General features: G+C 51.9%; 1 protein-coding gene across 1 annotated transcript in view; it reads right to left on the bottom strand.

Annotated features, from left to right (window-relative positions):
* TMEM132B (transmembrane protein 132B) overlaps positions 1–25995 on the bottom strand; it is a 228180-nt gene that overhangs the window by 84234 nt on the left and 117951 nt on the right. Inside the window, exon 4 of the mRNA XM_040444097.1 lies at positions 6115–6301. Coding sequence (XP_040300031.1) covers positions 6115–6301 — 187 coding nt within the window. The remainder of the gene's footprint in view (positions 1–6114; positions 6302–25995) is intronic.

Below are 25995 nucleotides of genomic sequence, written 5' to 3'. Positions count from 1 at the left end.
GGATGGACAGATGGATATATGGATGGATGGAAAGGGGGATGGATGGGTACATCACCACTGCCACTGTTCTTTTGCAAGCCCTCCTGCCTGGATCACTGCACTGGGGCCTGCCCTGGCTTCTATGCCTGGGGTCTCTCAGTTCTATCAGGCATCCCCCAAAGCTGAAAATTTACCTCCATGAAGTAGCAATTGGCTCATCACCCAAAAGGTGCCCACAGTGTCCAATGCTACCCAGGGTCACGCAACTGTAGTAGCAAAGTTCTAAATCATAAGCTTGAGGTTGCCTTGCAGGGTAACAGTCCCCCTCAGAAGGGGCTGTGAGACTGGGCACAGTCACCGCTGACTGCCCACCCAGCAGTCTTCCCTCCTCTCCTCCCTGTCACAGCTGAGTCCCAGGTCTTCATCTCCCCATCTCTGCACCATGGCCATATCTGACTCATGAAATCAAACTCTGGCTTTCCTCCAGGAGGAGAACCCACCACCTGCCCTGAGACCGAACCTCTGTTTGGCCTTCCCGCAAAGTTTGACAGATAGGACTGCATGTGGCCAGAGCGTATAATGGCCATGATGAAAATACGGATGACTAAATATTACAGAGTGCTTACAACGTGCCAGGCCAACGTGCTAACACCGTCCCTGCAGGATTTCACTGAATCCTCACAAAACTCTATAAGGCAGGAAATACCATTTCACAGACGAGGAAACAGTTTCACAGACGTGATGTACCCACAATAACAAAGCTAACAGTTCAAATTTCAGTCTAGAAAGGTTCACCCAATAGCCTGTACTCTTGACCAAAATGTTTCACTGCCAGCTCCCTGAAAGGTGGAAATGATTGACGTTTTCCCAGGATGTACATCAGCCCAGTAAAGCAACAGGGTAACAAAGCCGGAAAGGTAGAGACAGTCACTAACTCTACACAAGAGCTGAAGGTGCTTGAGTCCTCCTGGGTTGCTTTCCAACTGCATACGTGACCTTTCCATTTGCCTGGATGTCGTAAGCATGTTCGTATTTGTTGGGTCTCAGTCTGCGTAACACCGCTGTGCGATACACAGGACTGGGATTCTAACTTGGAAATTCACAGGTGAGAAATGAAAGCAAAGACAAGTTAACTGACCCCGGGAGGCCACAGCGAGAAGGAGAGGCCAGCTGGGCTCTGCCCTCAGGTCTCTTCCAGCCCCAGGGGTTAGAGGAAGCCAACAGCCCCAGCCCCTGGGGGGTCCGTATCCTCCAGAAGGAAAGGCTTTGCGTGTAAACGCAGATCGCCAGGCCTGTGGTGGCTCTCCTGTGGGATCCTCCAAAAGAGCAGAGTGCTTTCCTAATGGCAGAAAAGCAGTGCCCCCAGGAGCAGGGAGCTGTCAGAGGTGGTGGGTTGGCTGGGGTTGACACTGAGGTCCAGAAAGCGGCTCAGAAAGCAGCCCGGGGAGGCAACAGAAGAACGGATCGTGGGAAGAAGGATGGAGAGCTCAGGGTACACAGCCTGAGGAGGACCAGAAGGGGAGACTGGGGTCCCGTACCAGGGAGAGTAGGAGGAAAATAACACCCCCCAAGGATGCCCACGTCCTAACCCCCAGAACCGATGGGGATGTTACTCTGCACGGCAAGAGGGTAAGTGAAGGTTCTCGAGATGAGATTTTCCTGCCTCATATCCAAGAGAACCCAACGTCATCACAAGGGTCCTCATAAGGGACAGAGGGAGGCAAGAGGCTCAGAAAGGAGACACAATGACAGAAGCAGAGGTCTGAGTGGTACGGAGCCAGGAGCCAAGGGATGCGGGCGGCCTCGGGGAGCTGGAAAGGGCAGCGAATGGATCCGCCTCCCTCCCAGCCTCGAGAAGGACGCAGTCTTGCTGATACGTTGATCGTAGCCCAGGGAGACCCATGTCAGACTCTGGCCTGCAGACTATAAGACAGTGACCTTGTGTTGCTTTAAGCCATTAAGTCTGGAATGATTTGTTACAGCGGCAAAAGGGAATTAACACGGCAAATGAGAGCTCCAGCCAGTGGACTTGGGTTCCGAGGGTAAATAGAACCATTCATTCCCTTGTTGAGCAAATGCCGTACGTGGGGCACCATGCACCGTGCTGAGAAAACGCCTGGTGGTCGGAGCAAACACGGTCCCTCCCATCAAGCAGCTCGTGACCAGTATCTGCTTAGCAATCTACTGCTGCCCAGCTCCAATGTGCCCCTCATCACCTGCTCTGTGAAAATGGATCTGAGTCCTTAACATTTTTCCTTCGCCGAAAGGCAAGGTGTGGAGCTTTGCCCGTAAGGGTGCCGGAGAGACGCTGCAGAGGGAAAGGGTTTGCTTTCTGATTGTGGCGCTCTCTCTGCGGGCTGCTGCCGTGCCCACGCCGTGACTTCTCCGGCACGGGTGGCTGCCTTCGTGGGCAGCTCCCGCGGCAGCCGGCAGCCCGCAGCTCTGCCCAGCATCCACCTTGAATGCCTCGACAGCAAGTGCCTCTGAGGAGACGCGTCCCTGTAAAGTGCGGTCCTCAAAATCCCAGCGAGTTGCACCGGTCGGCCACCTCAGCAACTTCTCCACATTCAGTGAGCCGTGACTGTACCCCCTCCCCGATAAGGTCTGGATCTCAGGGCGGGGGGAACCTCTTCCTTGGGCACGCGCTCTCAGCCCTCGGGCGGGGGGTACTCCTGATGTCTTCCATCCAGACATTCTTGAGCGTTCTCTTCACTTCTCACTAAGCAACCCCTCATTTTCCAGTCCTTGTCAGAATTAATAACTCTTTAAATCAAACTTTCCCTGTTCAAATTCTTTCTCCTGATCGGAGCCAGGCCAAGACAGATGTGCACAAACATATAAATAAGCATGAACTGGAGACAAGTCAGCAAGGATATAAGGACGGAACTAAGTTGGTCTGAGCGGCCGGGAGAGGCCTCTCCAAGGGGACCTTTAAGGTGAAAAGAGACGAGAAACCAGCCCAGTGGAGCATTCCGGCCGGGCCTGGGACTCGGCAAGGCTGGGTTCTGAACGCACAGGCTTCTGGTGAACAGGACACATTCGGACGTCAGAGTCACATCGTGCGATAAAACCAGAGCCGGCGTCCGTTCCCTGGACGGGCTCCGGTTCTTTGGTGACCCAGCCCCGGTGCCCTGCCTCCAGCCTGGGGTGGGGGGGCCCTCGTTCCTGCCAGGCTTCCCGACTCTCTTCTGTTCTGTGTCTGGCTTCTCATCTGTCCTAATTCCCGCGTACCCGAGGGCTTGCACGGAAATGACTCTGTTTGAACCAGGAAAGTGGCTTCTGCTTCTGGGTACAACCCCATATAATAACAAGGCCCTTTTGTTCATGCCTGTGGACAAGTCTCACAGCACCTTTATATCATGCAGCAGAAGTTGTCCAGAGTTAGCTGCCACTGAGAAGGAAGAAGAGAGGTGGGGAGCAGGAGGGGGTTTGGGGGAGGAAGGGAGGGGGAGGGAAGGAGAAAGGAAGGGGAGGGGGGAGGGGAGAGAAGAGGGAGGGGAGGGGCCTGGCAGGAAGGGAGAAAGGGAAGGAGCACACAGAAGGTACTTCCCTGCTAAGCAAGTAGGCAGAACCGCCCCCACGCCCACCCCCCCCCCAAGGCCACCCCTTGGCAGTTGTGGGTTTGGAGAGCAGCTCAAACAACCGATTTCAAGAAGATGAACTACCAAGCTCGGTCCCACCGTCCCACTGCAAACCTTCCTAAATAGCTCTGGTCCCCTGGGGTCATTTTGAAGCCGCTCCTCACAGTGATTTAAGAGACTGTGATACAAAACACCACTCAAGGATCCAACGCTTTCCTGACAAAAGGAATTAAAGCCCAAAAGCAAGAAACCTTCCCTAAGTAAAGATTGACCAGATGGGGAGCGACATGCAGCATCTCATAGTCAGAGACATGCCTCCACCCCCCCCCCGCCCCCCCCACCCCCCACCCCCGGTGCTGAGCCCAGGCACCTGTCAGGAAGACACAGGGTCGAGGAGGCTGGCCCCGGCAGAGACTGTCAAAGCCCACCTGCTTTTCCTGATCTGCCACGTTCTTCCTTCCTGTGTGGGTTTCACCATCTCCTTCTCTTCTCCTCCCCCTGACTCTGTCCTGTCCCCGTGAGGGACACCCCACTCAGCCAAGAGCCATCAGTGAGGTCTTCAGGCATCATGAGAGAGGCTGTCACCACAGCCAAAGAGCATTTGAGCGTCTGTAGCAAAGGTCCATCAGGAAAGGTTATCCCAAGAGACAAGACTAATGTCTCCCGAAGCCCAGAACGACGGAGTAATTGTCCCCGCTGCCAGGCACTCTGCTCAGAAGGGTACTTCCGGCAAGATGCTAAACTCAAGTTCTGGCCACGGATGCGTCGTTGCAAGTGCGCCAACACAGCCCTACCGCAGTCGTAAACGACGCATCACCATCCATCACTTGGCTGTGTTCTGACACAACTTTTTCCACAGACACAAGCAGCAGACTGGATTTGGTCTGTGGGCTGCACTCGGCCAACCAGGAGTCTATCTCCCTGCCTGGTTCCAGCCTCCTTTCTGGCTCCTCTCCGAACCAGCACCTGCCCATCAGAGGAGAGCACGACGCCCTCCCTTGAAATTCCGTCCTCAGAAGCAATGGGAGGCTGCGGGATCCCCAGTGAATCAACTGCTACACATTAAGCATAGAGCAAAATTGTAAGGACTCGGAGTAAAGATGTAACCCAACCTCAGCCAGATCTAGGTTGATCTGGAGAATCAGAACGGCCTCCTTCTGCCTTAAAATCTACATCCATCGATCTCTGCCCCTTTCCAGGGCCATTTCCCGCTGGTTGTGGCTCTGCCCCAAAACCACCATGCAGATTGTTGCTCATGGGGGTAAACTCCATCAGGCTAACTTTCAAGAATTAGATGAGCCCAGTAGCCTGGATTAAAGCATGGGGTTCTTTCACCAGCATTCGTTTCCAGCATATATGAACTGTCTCAGGCATTGTTCTAGGTGCTGGGGTCACAGACGTGGACACGACTGACCAGAACCCTACCTCCACGGATCTCACCTTGCAGGGAGGACATGGGTAGTGAGCCCTGCACCTCCAACACCAATGACATCTATGAAGAAGGTGAAACAGCGTGGTGACGTGGGCAGACAGTGATACAAAGGGGGACAGAGAGCCAGTTCTGGCCAACGTGGCTGGGGAAGGGTGCATCTCTGAACAGTCAAGTTGAAGAGAAGGAGCCAGGCTTGGGGAGACTTTGGGAAAGTGTTTCAGCCACAGACGAGAATAAGAACACAGATACAGAACTGCAGAATTAATTGGAGGATGTAGGGTTTCGTTTACAAGGATCTTAACCCTGGTATCCAACTTGAGTACGAATGACAGAAGCACCCACAGATTGCCCTAGAATATCTGGGTGTTGACCCCCACACTTTGGTCCCAGACAGGAAGGTCAAAGCAATGCAGAATATTTCATGTTCCACTGAACATGTCCGGTGTGGAAAAGGGTATTAGGAATGCAGCCTTCCCCAGGGATTGATCATCCCTGTGGCCCACCGGCGCTGTCCTTTTTACGTTCTGGAACCTCATGTGTGACCCTGTGGTCTGGTGTGGTCCCCGAGCCTGGTCGCGAAGGGAGCTTCAACCAAAGTCAGAGGAAAAATCTGGTCACTCCAGGCCAGGCACAGAAACACAACAGGTTCTGTGGACTTCAGGACCTTATGCAGGCTCAGTTGTTCAGATCCTAACAAGGCTCCTTCAGTCCAGCTGCGCTTTTCAGTTGTCCAGCCCCCACGCTCCCTGGGAACTTCCTGGCGAAGTCGAGTGACCCGGGCCACTCGCTCACATGCAAAGCACTGTCCCCACGCAGACCCCTGATACAGCACTTAGTCCTGATGTGGGCACAGACTGAGACGATAAAGGACAAGGGCTCCCCGGGAAACGTTCCCCAATATCCACAAGGAACAGAGATTTACAGTAGACCCCACATAGTTTCCAGGAAGGCATTATGGGAAGTAGGTAAATAAAACATAATCTAAGTGCATTTCCTTTGCTTCAAGAACTTCATCAAGAGCATAAAAAATAACAGATTATAAAACGCTTCATGTTTCTTTGAGTATTAAATCACTCAAAGAAAACTTCCTGGTGACCCCCTTCCGAAGCTCAAATTTCTCACCATCGCAAGAGGGACAATGCCCACGAAGGATGTCTGGCTGACAAAGATCTCGGAGACGGCCAGTTCGCTCATGGAGTCCTCCACTGGGTATTCCACCTGCCAGGTGATGGGCTGGGCCCCGGCCAGGCCGCTGCTGTTGTCGACCCCAAAGTCCACTTGCAAGATCTCGTAGAAGGAGCCATTTGTCCTGGAAAACAAACACATACGAAAGTGCCATTTAAAACCTGATGCTCAGCAGAACATCAAGAGTGTAATAAATTGTCACCCTCCTCCTTGCCAATCGAAAGGGTGACTGCCAACTTCAACAGAGCACACGGCGGTGCTGACAGAGCCTCCAAGCACCGCACGCAGCAAGGGGCCCTGAGCCTCCTGTCTGGTGTCGCCCCCACCCAACGCATGCCCATGCCACCATCCAGCACCGCGCACGGCAAGGCGCCCTGAGCCTCCTGTCTGGTGTCACCATTGTTCCAGTCCTGCAGCAAGTCCGGGATTCTGGCTACTTCTACTTTTACTTAGCTGTGTCTATGGACCAGTGGTTCAAACTCTGAGCTTTAGGATTTGGGAAGAATGGGCTGGTGGGAGAATCACGAGACCAAGCGTGGGAAGGACTCCCTAGCTTCCTGGTTCGCCACATAACTATGAGCAACATATAAGATAGTACAGTAGACTGTTCATTTCGTGAGCCCAAAATGGGATGAGATGTAAAGAATCCACCTGCCTTAATTCATGGAGCGACAGCGCTGCATGTGTTTTTGGAAGCGGGGAAGAAGGTGGATGGGGCATTTATAGGTGAAAAAGACCAATGCCATTCTCAATAATATTTTTGTACACAGGGAGCGTCTTATCATTGACAGGGACGTTGTAAATTATAGGCTGACTATTGTACCAACATAAGTCACCGAACAGAGTTAAAACAGAAGCCAGCCAGCACAGGACTTGTGAGTGATTCCTGCTGTAGCCTCTTCCCACCCTGGTGCTAGCTTTATCCCCAGCCAAGGAATATGACGGCCGAGTAACTGATTCACAGTCGCCCAAGACCTGAGTCACACGAACCAACTTATTCCTTTCCTGCCAGTGGGCCTGCCTGGACCCAAGTGGGCCTGGAAGCCTCTGCCCTGCCTTTTAGGGTCTGGACAGGGTCTTCAGTTTGAACCCCCAACGCGCAACCTGTGAGGAAAGAGTTTGGAAATGAACCTGGGCAGGCTGCTTGGCCCCCAGAAGTCTGCTACCATGGACAGCTCCCCTCCCCCCGGCCAACTCCCGAAGAGGGTCAAAACCACAGGGGGCTGGCGAGAGGGAGGCATCTAGGTACCCAAGACCTCATTCAGACACAGCAATAGTATTGACAGAACTGACCTGCCCCGTATAGAATTCCACACAAATCAGAACCACACCAGACTCCACACAGAACTGGTCGCATCTAACCTTTTCCCACGCAGCCAAGGGCTTAAGAAACTCTGATGTTGCTCTGTCTCATCCAGTGGCCACTAGCCAGAAGCAGCTACTTAAACCGAAATATAACTTTATTAAAGTAACACAGCCGGGTGTTCCCTGCTGAGCTGAGGCTGGGTGTGGGACTTGCGAGCTGTGAGTCCTCAAGTATCTATTTGTCGTGTTGTTCTGCACGGGGAGGACAGTGCTCGCTGCATAGAGATCCCAGGCCTTGTGAGGAGGTGGACAGTGGGCACGCATGGGGACCACCGCCCCCCCAGGGGACCCTGATTTACTGGGCATCTTTAGTGAGAAGGCACAGAAGGGGGAGATTAAGGGCTGGCCCTGAGCTGCCAAAGGGATTTCAGGGTCTCAGGAACTTAGGGACCCACTCCACGACCCTCGTTCCCCACCCACCACACTCCGGCCTGAAAAATCTCCTCTCTGGTCACAGGATTTCCTCACTTCTCCATCTGCTGGGTGTCCTCCTGTAAGAGACGCTTGGTCCTTTCAGACCAGATCTTCGATCCCTCTGGACCGTGTGCCGTGCTTGTAACCACGACTAGAGGGCAGCTTCCAATACCTCCTGGTTTCTCAGCATTCAGTGGATCCCAGCAAAGTGAACGCCAAGAAAGTGATAACTTTCTGCTATTGGCAGCTTAATCCTGCTAAATCTGCACTCTGGTCTCGGGGTACAGAAGCAGCCGGTCTTTGGGAAAGAGGGCAGCCCCATTCCCCGTGGGTCCTTCCTTCTCCTCTCTGACTGTCCAGCCCATGAGCTGGACCAGCTATGGGACTCTGCCCAAGTCCAGCTAGAAACGGATCAACAACCAACTCAGAGTCACTTTTATGCGCAAGTTTTTATTTTAGGTCATTTCCCTCCAACTGGAAAGGCAGTCTTTTACTTTCAGGCAGCTGGCGTCCTTGCTAATAAGGCCATTTCCATGGAAATGGGTTTATAATTATTAACTACCTGCTCCTGATCTCCTCTTGATAAGCCTTTCAAACTTAGAACAGTGTTTCATGATCCTCTCGACTTAATAATTACCAACTGCCTCTGAGGAACCTGGATCAGTTCTTCAGCCATGAGACATTCATTAGACATTTTTCCCCGGGGGGGTGGAGAAGTGAGCGCGTGCGTGTGTGTGTGCGTGCGTGTGTGCACACGTGTGCATGTGTGTGTTGGCAGAGGTCAGGCAGGAAATGGGGCTCGGCGGCTTCTCCCCTCGAGTGAGAGCACACAGCATCCTCCCGAAAGGACTTGGTTCCCAAAGTCCTGTAGAAACTGCTTCAATAAAAGCTGAGCCTCTTTCCTGGGACCCTGGGACCCTGGGACCCCAGAAGTGGGGCTGGGACAGCTTTTAAATGCACAGTGTGGCTACCGCTCAGACATGTCAGCAAGAAGGAGAGGGAGGGATGCGGCAGGAGAGGGGAATGGGGGCCCAACCCAGCAGCCTGTCCCCTGGAGCCACACCCAGCCATTTCTCAGCATGTAACCCAAGACGATAAATAATTATAGCTGGGGTTTTGTTTTGTTTTGTTTTTGTGGTTTCGTTGGTTGGTGGTGGAAGGGGACAGGGATGGAAAAGGAGGAATGAAGTGGGGGGGGGTTCAAAAGCTTGAACTCCTCTTGGGCGCTGGGCGGCGCAGTCGGTTAAGCGTCTGACTTCGGCTCAGGTCACGATCTCGCGAGATCTCGCGTGATCTCACGTGAGTTCGAGCCCCGCGTCGGGCTCTGTGCGGACAGCTCAGAGCCTGGAACCTGCTTCAGATTCTGTGTCTCCCTCTCTCTCTGCTCCTCCCCTGCTCACACCCTGTCTCTCTCTCTCTCAAAAATAAACAAACACACACACAAAATTTTTTAATCAAAAGCTTGAACTCCTCTCCAGTAAACTATGCCATTTACATAGATTTTTTTTACCCCTCCCCACAATCCCCACAAACTTCTAGATGGTTCTGAGCTACCAGGCTGAGATGTTGAAGCCTTCCCCACATGAGTTTTTCTAGAAATGGAGCAAGAGAGGCTGACCCCTGTCAGGGTCTCTGTCTTAAGAGCCTTTCTCTGGTCAGTACTTTTTAAATGAGCACAAAGCAAGGAACATACTGACCCATGACTGCAATGAACAAATGCCCCAGAGTAGATCTGCTGGTTACTCACAGTAAGTACGAGGAGACTGAAATATGCCATCCCATCTAGACTGTTCACCCCGTGAGGACAAGGATGTGCCTGTAGCAGCTGGCACAGTACCCAGAAGATTGTAGGGATTCAATACGTGTTTGTTTAATTCATCGAACATACTCAAAAGGCCCAGCAGGACATCCCGTAAAATTCCGGGGAGTGTCATTTGCCTTCTGGGACACAAGGAGCTACCAGTCAGCTGAATTCTGAGCTATATTCTTATGCCTGCCTGGCAAGTATATTTATATACTCTTCGCTTTGAGAAGGTTATGTCTGTCTCCACCATCACAATGTAATTCTCTTCGTTTTTTTTTTTTTTAAGACTTTGTTGTCGTTTCTTCCCCCCAACAGTTTTAGGTTCACAGCAAAATTGAGGGGAGGGTATAGAGATTTCCCATATTCCCCCTGCCCCCCAACAAGCTTCCCCTGTTATCAACATCCCCACCAGATGGTACATTTGTCATCATCAATGAACCTACACGGACACATCACAATCACCCGGAGTCCATGACTGACGTTAAGGTTCACGCTATTGGTCGGGACAAACTTATGACACAGATCTGCCATATGGTGGCGTATAGAGTATTCTCACCGCCCCAAAAATCCTCCGGGCTCTGCCTATTTACCCCTCCTCCACTCAATGCCTGGCAACCACTGATCTTTTACTGTCTCCATGATTTTGCCTTTTCCGGAATGTCCTATCATTGGAATCCTATGGCACGCAGCCTCTTCAGATTGGCTTCTTTCACTTAGTGATATGCACTCAGGGTTCCTACACATATTTCATGGCTGGACAGCTCATTCCTTTTTGGTGCTGATAACATTCCACTGTCCGGATGGACCATGATTTGTTTATCCATTCACTGAAGGACATCTTGGTTTGTGGACCTAGGTTTTCAACTTCTTTGGGTAAAATACCAAGGAGCATCATTGCTGGATGGTAGGAACCTAACTCTCCAAAGGCCAAAACCTATTATAACACCACAGTCACTACGGTCCCTGGCACATTCATTTTACCCAATGACATTTATTAAGCAGATACGATGTGTCAGGCACGGAGAATTCATTCATTCATACACAAATCGATAAGACCACTGTCTTACTAATCAGGTAAATAAATAAGTAAGTCCTGGTCATGAAAAATGCTCTCCTAAAAATAAAATAGACTTGAACTTTAAAAAAAAAAAAAAAAAAAAGCTAAAGTTTTTTCAATTAAAAAATTTTAAGTACAATTTTAAAATAGTCCATTTTTACTTTTAAAAAATTTTAAACATTTACTTATTTTTGAGAGAGAGTGAGTGTGTACACAAGTGGGGGAGGGGCAGAGAGAGAGGGAGACACCGAATCCGAAGCAGGCTCCAGGAGCCCGACGTGGGGCTCGAACTCACGGACTGCGAGATCATGACCTGAGCCAAAGTAGGACACTTAACCAACTGAGCCACCCAAGCACCCCATTTTTACTTTAGACTAGACTACCGATCACAACTGGAGACAATGAAAGGTGTTCAGGGCCTGCCCCTGTAAGAAACTGACATTTGAGCTGAGACCCAAAAGCATGAAGAGAACCAAACAGATCCTCAGCAAATGTTTGTCAAATAAATGAGTAAATCTATTTTGAGCTTGAAAAAAAAAGTCGTGGGAAAGTTTATCCCAAACCATCAGCATGAACACAAGGTGCTAAGTGAAAAAGAACATCCAGTCTTTGTTCAAACACCACCTGCTCAGTAAATCCTCTTCTGACCACGCTACCCATCCCTCATCCCCCAACCCTACAGTTGAGACCCATTAGCCAGACCCATATTTTCTTTTTTTTTTTTTCAACGTTTATTTATTTTTGGGACAGAGAGAGACAGAGCATGAACGGGCGAGGGGCAGAGAGAGAGGGAGACACAGAATCGGAAGCAGGCTCCAGGCTCCGAGCCATCAGCCCAGAGCCTGACGCGGGGCTCGAACTCACGGACTGCGAGATCGTGACCTGGCTGAAGTCGGACGCTTAACCGACTGCGCCACCCAGGCGCCCCAGACCCATATTTTCTATAGCGCTTACCTTTTAACATAGCAAGTGACTGACTGATTGGTTGATTGATGGATTGATGGATGGATGGTTTGGGGGCACGTCTGAGTGACTCAGTTGGTTAAGCATCTGACTCTTGATCTCAGCTCAGGTCATGACCTCACAGTTTGTGAGTTTGAGCCCCACATCAGGCTCTCTGCTGGCAGCATGGAGCCTGCTTATAATTCTCTCTCTCCTGCCTCTCTCTCCCTCTCTCCCTCTCTCTCTCTCTCTCTCTCTCACACACACATACACACACACACACACACACACACGCACACACACATATAAATGTAGGTTATTTGCCTGCTCTGTGTCCTCAGCACTTACAACCCTGCCTAGGACATAGTTGGTGCTCATTAAACATCTGCTGAATGAATTAATCAATGAATACCAAACAACAGCGGGAATGATATCTCAGAGGAATATGTGCTTAGGGAACTCAGAGACCAGATGCAGGAAGGAGAGAGAAATTGGCAAGTCAGGGAAGGCTTCCTGGAGGAGGCTAGACTCGGGCTGATCTTTGAACAATAGGTTAGTAAGACAGGTAACTACTACAGCCCATTGCTTGGGATCTCTCATCACACCCTTTCCCCTCCCCTCCAGACACCCTTCCCACTCCCCACCTGCCCCCAACACCAGCCCTCCGGGAGAGGAGAGAAACAATCTCTGGTCATCAATGCCATCGACGGAGCAGAGGCTCTGTCTGCCCTGCAGCTCTTCTCATCACGAGCTAAGGGCCAGCTCTCAGCATCCGGCGCGAATAAATCATCTCCTGCTGCAATCCCATAAAATCCAGCCACTACCTCCTCATTGCCGTTTTGTCAAAGGCAGCACGGCCTGCCCTCGCTGTGGAAAGGATGTTTCAGGCTGACGAATCAGCCAGTGGTTGGCAGTCAGAGGTCTAAAAATATGTAACGGCCATGAGCCTCGAGCAGGGACTTCTCATCTTTCGGTCTCAAAACAGTCTCTCCTCGTTGGTTTGATTTTCTGTCTTCCAATCATCAAATTCCTACATAGAACTTTGAAAAAACAAATTCTGAGACGATGTCGAATGGGAATAGTCCAAGCATAGAGGCTCCTTTACTGCATTCCTGGTTGACTACGAAGGCTACAGAGGTTACCACGGGGCCCACTGAGCTGCAGGTGGCCAGAGCCACACTTCATTAACTGACCCATTACCTTGTTTTTACAAAATTTGAACTAATTGCGAGTATTTTTTTAAAGTTTTTATTTACTTTTGACGGAGAGAGAGCGAGCGAGCGCAAGCTGGGGAGGGGCAGAGAGAGAGGGAGACACAGAATCCGAAGCAGGATCCAGGCTCCGAGCTGTCAGCACAGAGCCCGACACGGGGCTCGAACCCACGAGCCGTGAGATCATGACCTGAGCCAAAGTCGGATGCTTAACCAACTGAGCCACCCAGGCACCACTAGTTACGAATATTTTTTAAGTTTATTTATTTTGAGAGAGAGAGAGAGAGAGAGCACAAGAAGGGGAGGGGCAGAAAGAGAGGGAGACAGAGAATCCCAAACAAGCTCCATGCAGGGCTCGAACTCTCGAACCACGAGATCATGACCTGAGCCGAAATCAACAGTCGGATGCTTGACCAACTGAGGTACCCAGGTGCCCCAGCTGCCGATGTTTTTAAAAGCAGAACATCCACACCCACCCCCCATAGAAATGGGGTTTCTGGCTTCTTTGGGGAAATGGGGTGCCTACATTCCCATGTGGGCACAGTCAGCAGGGGCAACGGGATGCCATCCCCACCAATGGGGCTGCAAGTCCACAATAAGCTCCTTTCTTCGTGCATCGTGTCCCTCAGGTCCCTGTAGACATTTGTGATCTCTGAGAAAACACATTTCATCTTTGAGCTTCTAGTAAACACCTCGCGAGCTGTGTTTCCAGCTCACAAATGACTCCTTGTTCTCCTGGGAACGTGTCTCCTCTGCCCTCCTGCCCGGGGGCTCGCGTGAGGTCCAGTCTCTAGCCACGGCTCTGGCCTCGGTGCTAAACTCTGACCTCAACTGGGTGAAGAACACTTCCTGGCAGGTGTGAGATCCTCCTCGAAGGTTCCCAACCTGGCACAGGAAGAGTTCACAGTGTCCCCAAAAGAGTTGTACACAGATGTTCGTTGTGGCGTTTTCCCGTAACAGTCGAAAAGTGAAAACAGCCCAACCAGCCAATGGGAATTGACGGCCGATGGGTACAGAGCTCCTCTGGGGGGTGATGAAAATGTTTTGAAATTAGTGGCAACGATTCCATTTTATGAATCTACTAAAAAAAAAAAAATCTAGGAATTTACTAAAAAAAAAAAAAAAAAAAAACCCCCCCGAGGTTATTTTTAAAAAGGGGTTTTTTATGGTGTGTTAATTATATATTTTTTTTTAATTAAAAAAAAAAAAAAAAAAAAAAAAAAAAAAACCCCAAAAGAATGAGAGGGGAAAATCAAGTCACAAAAGGATATGTATGGCATGATATTTTTTATAAAAATGGTAAACTCATGTGCAACCGCTCTTTATACAGTTTATATTAAAAACCATAAACACAGGCATGGTAACGATAATGTCTCCCTCGGAGGAGGGAAACAGGAAAGGAAAGGACACCAGCAAGGGGTATTAACGGCTTCGATTAGATGTGGAATATTGATTTCTTTTAAAATCTGAAGAAAATAGGGGCGCCTAAGTGGCTCAGTGAGCTAAGCGTCTGACTTCGGCTCACGTCATGATCTCGCGGTTCGTGAGTCCGAGCCCCGCGTCGGGCTCTGTGCCGACAGCTCGGAGCCCGGAGCCCGCTTCGGATTCTGTGTCTCCCTCTCTCTCTGCCCCTCCCCTGCTCACTGTCTCTCTCTCTCTCTCTCTCTCTGTCTCTCTCGGTCTCATTTAGTTTCTTCTCCTTGGGTTTAACTCTCAAATACGTAGTTCCCAGACTCTCCATCTGACTCCTAAAACGGCTCCTAAGAACCAACCCACTGCCCCACTTTCCAACTGCAGGAAAAGGAAAGGAAAGTCGTCTTCTTTTTCTGCCTTTAAATATTTCAAAGCACCTCGCAGACCGGTATGGGCGACCTTATTTTTGAAAACGATACATCTCGGAAACGAGCGAACACTCAGGCACCTGCGCGAAACCCAGGACTGTCTCTGGCGCTAACGCTCGCCCGTCACTCCCAGCTGATTCGATGTTGTCAACGTCACCGTGACAAGCCCGGAGACAGCTCTAAGACAACCGCCACAATTAGCTCTTTCTTCCCTCTGCCTCTGCCTTTCTGACGTCCCCGAAACCAGCTCAAACCGACTTCCAAAATACAACTTTTCTGAGTCGGCCCCCCTGTGTCTTCCTATCGCCAACCTCGAGGGAAACACTTGTTATATAAGCGACCCAAAGGGGCGCCTGGGTGGCTCGGTTGGTTAGGCGTCTGACTTCGGCTCAGGTCGTGATCTCGCGGGTTCGTGAGTTCGAGCCCCGCGTCAGGCTCTGCGCCGACAGCGGGAAGCCTGCTTGGGATTCTCTCTGTCTGCCTCCATCTAGGCCCCTCCCCAACGAGTGCACGTGCTCTCTCTCTCTCTCTCTCTCTGTGAAAATAAATAAACTTTAAAAAAGAAGTCTTGGGGCACCGGGGTGGCTCATTTAGTTAAGCATCCGGCTTCAGCTCACGTCATGATCTTGTGGTTTTGTGTTTGAGCCCCGAGCTGGGCTCTGCACTGACAGCTGGGAGCCTGCTTAGGATTCTCTCTCTCCGCTCCTCCCCCATTCGCACCATCTCTGGTTTAAGTAAGTTTAAATAAACTTAAAAATATTAAAAAAAAAAAAAAGACAACAGTGAAGCCCCCTCTGCCCTCTGCCAACCAAAGTTTTTAATCATTTTGCTTACGCCCCGCCCCCCCCCCAAGAAATAGCGGTGCATGTGTGAGCGCGAACACGCGCGATGCTTCGCCTCGCTCTTACGCGCACGGGGCACACCGAATGCCCGGTCTGCCTCTAGAGCGCCGCCCTCTGAGCCCCAGTCCTCTGAGCCAGGAGGACTCTGGTGGTCCTCCCCAATGATGGCGGCACCGGCCACATGGCCCCATCCGACCACAGCGGCCAGCAAGGGCAATCCCCCAGAAGGCACGTGGGGAGCCGCGGTCCCGCCCTCGGCACAGGGACAGCCTGGCTGAGGCAGGCCACGCGGGGGGGAGGGGAGCCTCCAGGACCCGGTGCCATCCGCCTCCGGAGTCCACGCAGAAGACACGACACGTACCAGTCAGTTACCTGGGCCCGCACATCACTGAGAGATGACAAGGTCCCCAGCTCTGTGCCAGGCCCCGTTACGTGTACAGTGGGAGAGTGCAGAGCAGAATCTCACTCGGGGAAACTCGAGTTACTTTGCCAAGAGTCTGCTTCTCAGTGCAAAACCTTCCTCCTGACGCGTTGCTCAGGATTACTCTGCACCTGCCCTGGGAAGGGCCTCATTAAACGGGGATTCTTCTCCTGCCTGACGGGAGGGCTGGCTCTTCCAGTGAGAGCAGCTGCTAATGAGGTCCCGGGGTCGTGCCCTGTTCAGGCTGGTTAGCGGGCTATTCCAGGTGGCCGCGAAGACCATCTATAAGTCACACACCCCGCAGGCTTGCCTGGTCACCAGGGGCCAGCCGGCAGCCACAATCAGTGCCAATTTATCCCTGATCCTGGTGTTTTCCCTGCTGAGATACTGGAGCGGCATCCTGCCCAAAGGACTACGCGGGGCTCTCCGTTACGGGGACTGCTACAATTAGATGACCAGGGCTGTGTTCGCGGCCGACCGAGCAAAGATCGGGCCGGACTGGGCTGCCTGCGGCACTGGGTCAGAGGAATGCTCACCTTCACCTACGGCAAGATTTCAAGGTCACAGACATGTGCCTGTCAGCACCAGGGGAAGTCACTGCCTGCAGACAGAGCGGTGGGGTGTACGAATCGTGAAGTTTCACCTACAGCCTGGACTTCTCTCCCAACTTCCAGACTCTCTTTTCCAATTGCACACTGGGCGGCTCCCGTTGAGGGTCTAACAGACATCTCAGACCTGATCCTGAGCTTCTGCCCCTCACCACACACACACCCTCACCACACACTTCTCTCCCATTGAAGGCCACTCCGTCCACCCGCCCAGACGCTCAGGTGGACCCCTCGTTCATCCTGAACCCTTCTTCCCTGGCTAGCCCACACCCGATCTGCCCAGAAAGCCCTCCAGTTCTGCCTGGGAGACATACATCTGTAATGCCTTCACTTCCCATGTCCTCGACTGCCACACGGTCCCCACTGCCACTCTTCCCTCCATGGCAGCCCGAGTCTTGTTAAAACAGAGGTCAGGTATCTTCAGTCTTTTTTTTTTTTTTTAAGTTTATTTATTCTGAGAGAGAGAAAGAGACAGCATGAATCGGGGAAGGACAGACAGAGGGAGAGAGAGAGAATCCCAAGCAGGGTCTGCACACTGTCAGCACAGAGCCTGGCGTGGGGCTGGAAGCCACGAAACCATGAGATCGTGACCTGAGCCAAAATCAAGAGTGGCATGCTTAACCGACTGAGCCGCCCAGGCACCCCTGGTATTTTCACTCTTCTGTTCAAAACCCTTCAAAAATTCTCATCTCATCCACATAAAAACCCAAGTCCTCACAAGGATCTCTAAGGCCCTACACACCCAGAACCCCCTCCCCCCGGTGCCTGCTACGTCCCTGACACCTTTGCTGTGCCCCGTCCCCGCGGCTCCCCCAGCATCAGGCACACTGCCGCCTGGGCTCTCCCTTCCATCTGGACCCCTCTGCCCGGCGATATCGGCACCACATACCCCCTCACCGTCAGGACCTGCCTCAAATGTTACCTTCCAAGCAAGGTCCTCGTTAGTGACCCTGCTGAAAGACCCATGTCCTCCACCAGCGACTCCTGTCACCCTCCCCTGCTCTTTCTCCATAGCACTCAACACCACAAACACACTAGATTTTATTTACTAGCCTTGCCTATTGGCTGTTTCTGTCTACTAGACTGTAAACTCAGTGGGGCCAGGGATTTTTCTTTCTGTTCCCTGCGATACCTCCAAGACCTAGAAAAGCACTTGGCCCACAGTAGGTCCTCCATAAATATGTCATGGATGAATGAATGAATGAATGAATGACCTGGGAACCTCAGAGTTCATGCTTTGACACCATACTTCTACGGCAACCTTGAGCGTTCACGTATGAGTACACGTGTATGTTCGTGGTGATCCTTGAGCATGAGGTCACTCCTGTCCATCCTTGGCTGGATCTACCCACTCATTTGCCACTCTCCCTCAATGTAGATGTCTGTCTGTGGCATCTTTATTGTTCTCCATAACAGGGTGGGGACAGCGTCAGCTTCCCTGCATGGGGACGTCCATCAGTCTATAAGTCATAAAATGGGAAAATCACACCATGCTGTTCTCTGTTCCCAAGTGTCTGTTTCTTTAGGTCGCTCTCGGCAGTGTCTCCAGAGTTCAAGGGTGTCCACGGCGAGAGTATTAACATGAGAGCAACTCCTCAGCCATCACCGGACTGGGAATCATCAATGCCATTTTTTAAAATTGTGGTTCGAACACTCGCATGAGCCCTAACGTTAGCAGATCTCAAGTTGACAATATGGCATCGTTAACTACAGGCACAATGCTATATGCTACACCCAGAACATGTTCCTCTCACGTCCAGTGTTAATGTTTAGAAGGCAGGCACTGTTGCAAAGGGCTCCATAGGAGAACCATTTTTCCAAGGAGTATCACAAATGAAATGATTATCAGCTTTCTCTAAGAAGGTACAACATTTACCCTTGACTTGGACGTTCCCAAAGTTCACGGTGCTTCCAAATCACCAGGAATTATTTCAACACCACAAGAGCAAACAAGAAAAGTAAAGACAAAGGAGACAGACAGACAGGCACCTTGGGGTATTAAAAAAGAAAAAAAGAGAAACCCAAATAGGGCCTTTAACCTCATTAACCCTGAAGCTGAGGAGAGTTCAGAGGAACCCACAAATACAGTGACATCCTGAATACCGCTTGGGTCAAAAATCAGATTAGAATTCCTGTAACCTTCAATTTACCTGGCGGTTTTTCAATAAATGTCAGGTGGGCAGAAATTCAACGGAAGTGATTTGCAGGCTCCTGTAATCCCAAAGTGTGTAAATCTCCCTAAATGAGGAGCTCTCCTTCAGGAAACAAGAATTTTCCTGTCACCAATTAATTAAAATCCGATGATTCCATCCCATCCCCTACTTGGCCCATTGTATTAATTACAGTAGCTTCAAAATCTTTCTTATAGACCAATTACTCTGTAGTAATTAGGTCTTAGTCTTAAGTCAACCACAATTAAGAAGGATTATATGCATGTAACGTCTTTGCTCCTTCTGCTGGTTCTATGTGTTAAAGCACCCCTGAAATTCTTTACACAGAACTAGGTTGCACCTTTCCGGCTATATTTTGATTAAGAGAGACTAACTTGGGGGCACCTGGGTGGCTCGGTCGGTTAAGCGTCCGACTTTGGCTCAGGTCATGATCTCACGGTCTGTGAGTTCGAGCCCCGCGTCGGGCTCTGTGCTGACGGCTCGGAGCCTGGAGCCTGCTTCCGATTCTGTGTCTCCCTCTCTCTCTGCCCCTCCCCTGCTTGTGCTCTCTTTCTTTCAAGAATAAATAGACGTTATGGGCACCTGGGTGGCTCAGTCGGTGAAGCGGCCGACTTCGGCTCAGGTCATGATCTCGCGGTCCGTGAGTTCGAGCCCCGCGTCGGGCTCTGTGCTGACAGCTCAGAGCCTAGAGCCTGTTTCAGATTCTGTGTCTCCCTCTCTCTCTGCCCCTCCCCTGTTCACGCTCTGTCTCTCCCTGTCTCAAAAATAACTAAAATGTTTAAAAAAAAATTTAAAGAATAAATAGATGTTAAAAAGAAAACAAGAAGAAAAAAAGAGAGAGACTAATTCGGTCCAGAGGAGCAAGTACAAACCAGAATCAGGCATGAAATAACAGGAAACTGGTAAAAAGCTGAATTGTTTGCCTCACGACGCAGTTCATCTACCCGGTTAGAGGATGTACAAACAAGACAGTTCGGGACAGGAGGAGACCTCCACACCTGGGTTCCAGGGAAGGGAACATTGGGTTCACCAAGGACCGGTGTACCAGCACCTTGAACGCGCCCTGCACTCACCCTACATCAATCTCAGCTTCGGAAACGGGCCCACCTGTGCCTGTCCTCTAGGAATGAAAACGGTTGCAGGTAATGATATCTGATGGGAGTCAGCACCAGGTCAGACCCTTGGAGGAAACGACCATTAATTGGCCTAAAACAATAGAACAGAAGGTGACATCTGTCCTGGTGGCTGAGTACACTCTGCACTAATGAGGGGCTCTGTGGCCGTGTGACGGCTGACCTCTGGCACCCTGAGAATGCCCCCACGCTCCCACTACCACTGGGGAGGGGCGTGGGCATCCTGGGAGACGGAGCACAGCTGGGGACTCAGGCCTGACATCCGACCAAAGAGAAATCCCTCCTTCAGCTCCGAACCTTCAAGGTCAGTGCCCGCAAAGCCAGTTTCCTTGAAAACTCCGTTCGGTCCTCAGGGAACAATCTGTCTGTCTGCTTTCTCAGATGTAGGCTGGACGATTCAGCCTCATGAGAGACGCTAGGACTCTGGGACCACACCGTCTGAACACACAGTGAGAACACGTGGTTGGAAATGTATGAGCTTCTGATGGGAAAAGAACATCTGAAGTCGGGACTGTCCCACAACATCGAGGTCAGCATGCCTCGAAAGATGTAAAAAGAAGCCGTTGTCTATACCCGGTCTCTAATTCTGCCAGTGTTTCACAAACTTACACTCTTTGGCTGGGTCTCTAAGCTCTGGGTTATAGCTCATTCACTTAAGCGTTCAACTAAATGTATCTGAGCGTTTACTGGGTGCCACGCTCGGATCTCGGCATGGGGCGGGACAAGGCAGGTGAGGTTCTCCCTCTCCCGGAATTTATATTCTAGAGGAAGGAAGCAAATAACAAGCTGATACGAAAACAATAAGGCAACTATTAAATGGTGGATGTGGTAGTCATTAATGACTTTCCCTAAATCCTTCCAGCTCCACATTTTCTGGACACGGGAGAGGATTACACTCCTGGCTCACGTGCCATTGGGCACAGCCAAGGGACCGGCGCATTTTGTGTCCCTTCCATGCAAGAGCGCTTACTCACGGGCACATGTCTCTGTGGCTCACTGCCACCGCCACCAGCAGCTTCCAAGGTGAGGCGCTATTTTGGTCACCGGAGAGACTGATGGTCAGATGTCCCCCCCCCCCCCCCCTTCGGCGGGAAAACCGTTGAAATGAGAAATGAACCTCTGTGGTTTTAAACCACCGAGGCTGGGGGTGGGCTATTCTCAGAGCACCAGCTGGCCCCACCAGACTGATGCAGAGCTATGCAGAGAGGAGGGAAGAATGTGACAGTGGTGGGGACAGAGTGTGAAAGAGAGATTTGAGGCTGGGATTTCAGTGGAGGACAGGGATCAGTGTTCCAGACAAGGGGAACAGCAGAGGCAAAGGCTCTGAGATGGTAATAAGCTTGCCATGTTCAAGCACACGTGTCCTACACACGCACATATGCCCACACTCACATGCACACCTGCACCCTTGCACACGGGTGCACACACACACACACACACACACACACACACACACACACACACACCGGCACAAACTCACGGCGGGAGTGACAAGCAGGAGGAGGCGGAGGGTGAATGGGCGGCCGCCGCACAGTCTACTCGCAGGTGCTTCCACGGGTCAGCCTCCGCCCTGGGGAGACGGTCAGCGACGCAGGCTCTTCCCACTGCTGTCCCAGCAAAGGGACAGAGCTTCCCAAAGACCAGCTGCAGTGCGGGCCCCCCCACCCCTGGCTACAGCGACCTAACCCATCTGGCTCCTTATCAGCATAAATTAAAAGAAAGAAGTCCCAACCACTGAGAACCAGAGAAGGATGGGCGTCACAGTTGGACAACCTGGTTCAGTTCCTCTGCGAGCCACGGGCCGGGTGTGTTTATAGCTGCCCCCCTCCGGGGACCTGGCTCCTTGCTGTGACTTTGTCACAGCCCTCTGGTGCAGGGTCCGTCATCACCAAATTACACACGATGAGATGACTTCAGAAACGTGAGGTCACTTGCCCACAGGTCACACTTAGAATGTGGTGGAACCAGGATTCAAAGGAAGATCGGGCTCCAAGGTCGTGCCTGGAATATGCCTTTTATGAAAAGAGCAGAGGCCTAGTCAATTCTACTGTTCGCACCTCAAAGAGAGTCTTGCTACTACCCAGAAAATGGTCTTTGCAAACGCAGAAAGCGAGGGGGGCGGAGGGAACGGAAAACTTGCGCCCTGTGTGGAGGGGGTTCTCAAAGGCCAGAATTAAGCCTCTGCACGTGAAGAGGAAGAAGGAAGGAAGGGAAGGAAGGGAACGGAGACGAAGGCAAGGCGCAGACAGGGCAGGGAGCAGGGGGGACGGGGACGTGGCGGGCGGTCCTGGACCCGGCCAGTGTGCCCCATTCACCCCTGCACCGCCCAGTGTTCGAGCCACAGCATCCCCTCCGATATTTGGCGAGGCTGACTGAAGCTTCTTTCCGCTTGCAGCTAAAACGCTGATAGAATATGACAGCATTAAAATCCATCATGAGGAGATGCAGTGTTTTATGATCCACCAGTGGCGCGACTTTTCTTGCCTCGTAATTTCAACTGTCGTGACTTGCACTGGCATTTAAGCATATTTCAATTGACATATGGGGAGAGATCAACAGAGCAATAAGTCCGTATTGACTGCCCGAGACACCTCTCTTCTTAAAGCCCAGTACCTTCTTCCACGGGCAGCCTAATCTTTCCAGAAAACGGACCCCATGCCAGTGCGAAACCTCCCTGCAATGCCTAAATCACAACCGCTCACAAGGACCCATCTCCCAACCCCGTCCGACAAGCTCATCTTCAAAAACCCAGCGAGACCATTTCCCCATTTTTTTGTCTTCCTGTTTCAAAGTCCAGAGCTAAGAGGCTAGCGTCCCACCGCAGCGCAAACAGGCAAAGAGCAATGCAGCCTCAGAAGGGCACGGCACTGTGCTGCTAGAACCCAGAGGGATCGAAGCATCATCCCCGGCAGCCTCCCAACCCTCTTGTGCTTCAAATGTTCAAAGAAGTCTCTTCAGCAACTGCAGTAAAGTATTACATTTTTTAAAGGACTTTTGGTTAAAAGTACAAGACGTATCTGTGAACTGCCACCAAAGAAGGCTCGATGTCCTGCTGGCCCCAGCATGGTTCAAAACATAGGGACGTCAGCCCACATGTGACGCAGGAAGGGATGGCCTCTCCATTCTGCCGGGTGTCCTCCACAGGAGCCTTGTTTCCAGAAGGGATGAGCAAACCCAGATGTTCCTGCCACGACTCACACAGGGGAGCCCGGGCACCGTCGGCTGGTGGGTCACCAGCAGCCCTGCAGTTAGCAGGGTCCCACTCATACTGGTTCAGTGGAACAGAACTGGACAAAGGGACCACGCTGTGCAGAGGCACTAGCAGGATCAAGAGAACTCAGAAGCGGGGCGCCCGGGTGGCTCAGTCGGTTGAGCGTCCGACTTCGGCTCAGGTCGTGATCTCACAGTTCGTGGGTTCGAGCCCTGCGTCGGGCTCTGTGCTGACAGCTCGGAGCCTGGAGCCTGCTTCGGATTCTGTGTCTCCCTCTCTCTCTGCCCCTCCCCGACTCGCGCTCTGTCTCCCTCTGTCTCAAATATAAATAAACATTAAAAAAAAATGTTTTTAAACAACCTATAAAAAAAAGAGAGAGAACTCAGAAGGGACGTGAGGGAGCTCAGAACGAGCACCAGAGGAAAGCTGTTACCAGCCGAGTCTGCAGGGCTGTGGGAGCTACTGTTAGCACAACCCGGAAGAGCTGGGGCCCTGGAGGGACGCAGCCATTGCCAGGACTGTGCAGCAAGGAGCAAACACCCTGACCCCTCTCTGCCTGCCTTCTGGTCTCCCGCCGGGGCCCCGAACTGGCTGAGCCCAGCCGGAAGCCAGCAGCGACGGAGCCCAGGCGAAGCGGCCCATTGGCATGAACTGCCCCCCCCCCCCCAACAAAGTGCACAGCGGAGAAGAGTGGAAAGTAGGGGTGAGGGCCAACAGAGAAGAGGAGCAAGGCCGGGATTCAGGGTTCGCTTTGGTGTGCCCCCAAGCTACCTTCCAGATTTATCCCCCATGCCCTGCAGCGTGGGCTTTGGAGCGCGCCAACCTGGCTAGGCTGACCTACCCTCCCCGGATTCTCTTTCACGCGCGGTTCCAGTCAGGCTGGGCCACGAGGGAGATGCCGGGGGCTGCTGGTGGACAAAAGGGAGACACACGGCGATATGGCTCCGTTGCAAGTTTTACCTGTTGCAAACGTCCTCCCAGAGCTCTTTTCTGCCCGAGCCTAGGCAGCCACTGGCCTGAGAACGTCCCCCAGCAGCATGCTCACAGGGGTCCGGCCACGGTCCCAGCTGCGTGAGGGGTGAAGACCTCACGGCGCTGTTTCAAGGAGGAAATGAGCCGACGTGTGCAGCACCCAGGAAACGGGCATCACGGATGTCCACCTGCAGAGCCGGACCGCTCTGTCCCCGATGTGAGCATCGCTCTCCTCTTCACGCTCGCTCTGTTCTTCCCCTCCGTGACGCACACATCACAATCCCCTCTGTGCCCCTTCCTGTGCCCACCAAGTCCTGGCCACGGGCCCCGCTGTGGTGCACGGAGGTGCAAGGGATCATCTCGGGGGGGGGGGGCAATTTGGAAAGGCTGGGGGACGTGGGGGCACAAGATGTCGAGGGATGTGGTGTAGGGAAAGCAGCAGCCCCCATTTTGCACCCCCTTCCCCTCCGGTTTCAAGAGACACGTCCACACTGCTGCACCCAAGACTCAGGATGCGTGCAATTGGCTGCATAAACCACAGGAAGCAGTATTTGGAGGATATCGCGAAGAGCAACTCAAAGCTGCCCAGTAGTCATGGCGGGCATCGATGAAGGCCCCGGATTTTAACTGAAGACACTGCAGCTCATACAAATGGTCAGAGACCCTGTTCTGCTCCCCAGTCCTGAGAGGTGACGTGGGGGGGAACAGGGGTAGGGCACTCTCAGGAACCCATGGAAACCAGATCCCTCTGACTGCTGGCCATGCAAAGGATTCTTGGTCTTCCTTGATTAGATTTTCACCCTTTCCAATAGTTTTCCCAAAATCCAGTTTAGTAATTTGGTTTGTCATGCTGACGGCTGGCTTTGCACACTCCCTTTTACCCCGACCCTGCTTCCAGGAGAGAGACGCTGACTTTTGCATGCCTGCTCATTAAAGGCGGTCTATTTTAAATACATCTTCCAAGGTGGCCTCAGGTAAAAGCAAAACAGAAATCTCTAGGTCTTTGATGCAGGGAGAAAATTGGCTGCATTTTCTGCCCATGTGCGGCCCTTGCGGTGGAATCAGACACCTACTGACCCACCGAATCTGTCGGCCATACGGCACCTAAGAAATGGACTGAGCTCAGTTAGGTTCACACCGGCCAGTGGTCGCTCATGGCAGAATACCCCACACTACTATTGACTCACAGGTGGACAAGCAGCCACACCGGCATGGGTTCAAGGGGAGATACAGGGCTCTCAACCCATAGGGAAGGATTTGGAGATGTGTGGACCAACAGCACATGAGTGGCATCACCTGAACATTATGACGTGGGGCAAAGCCAAACTAGTCTCGGTGAGCCGTGGCTTCAACAGAAACTCGACTCGTACAGACCCACCGGCTCAGGATTTGTGATCACTCAGACGAGCGTACCTGGGTTCATCTTTACCTTGGAAGGGATGTGCACTTAGTTATTTTTTTAAAACCTTTTTTCCTAATGTTTATTTTTGAAAGAAAGGGGAGGGGCAGAGACAGAGAGGGAGACACAGAATCTGAAACAGGCTCCAGGCTCCGAGCTGTCAGCACAGAGCCCGGCATGGAGCTCGAACTCGGGAACGGTGAGATCATGACCTGAGCCAAAGTCGGACGCCCAACTGACTGAGCCACCCAGGCGCCCCAACACTTATTTATTGCCACATGACAAATTATCCCCAAATTTGGCAGATTAAAACAATAAACATTTCACAGTTCTTTTGGATCAGAAATTGGGGAGCAGCTGAGCTGAGAGGTTCTGGGTCAGGGTCTTTTATGAGGTCGTGATAAGGATGTCCACTGGGGCTACATCA

Source organism: Herpailurus yagouaroundi, unplaced genomic scaffold (genome assembly GCF_014898765.1).
Source record: "Herpailurus yagouaroundi ecotype Mexico unplaced genomic scaffold, PumYag 191, whole genome shotgun sequence".
NCBI classification, from domain to species: domain Eukaryota; kingdom Metazoa; phylum Chordata; class Mammalia; order Carnivora; family Felidae; genus Herpailurus; species Herpailurus yagouaroundi.
This window is presented reverse-complemented; position numbering and strand designations above follow the sequence as displayed.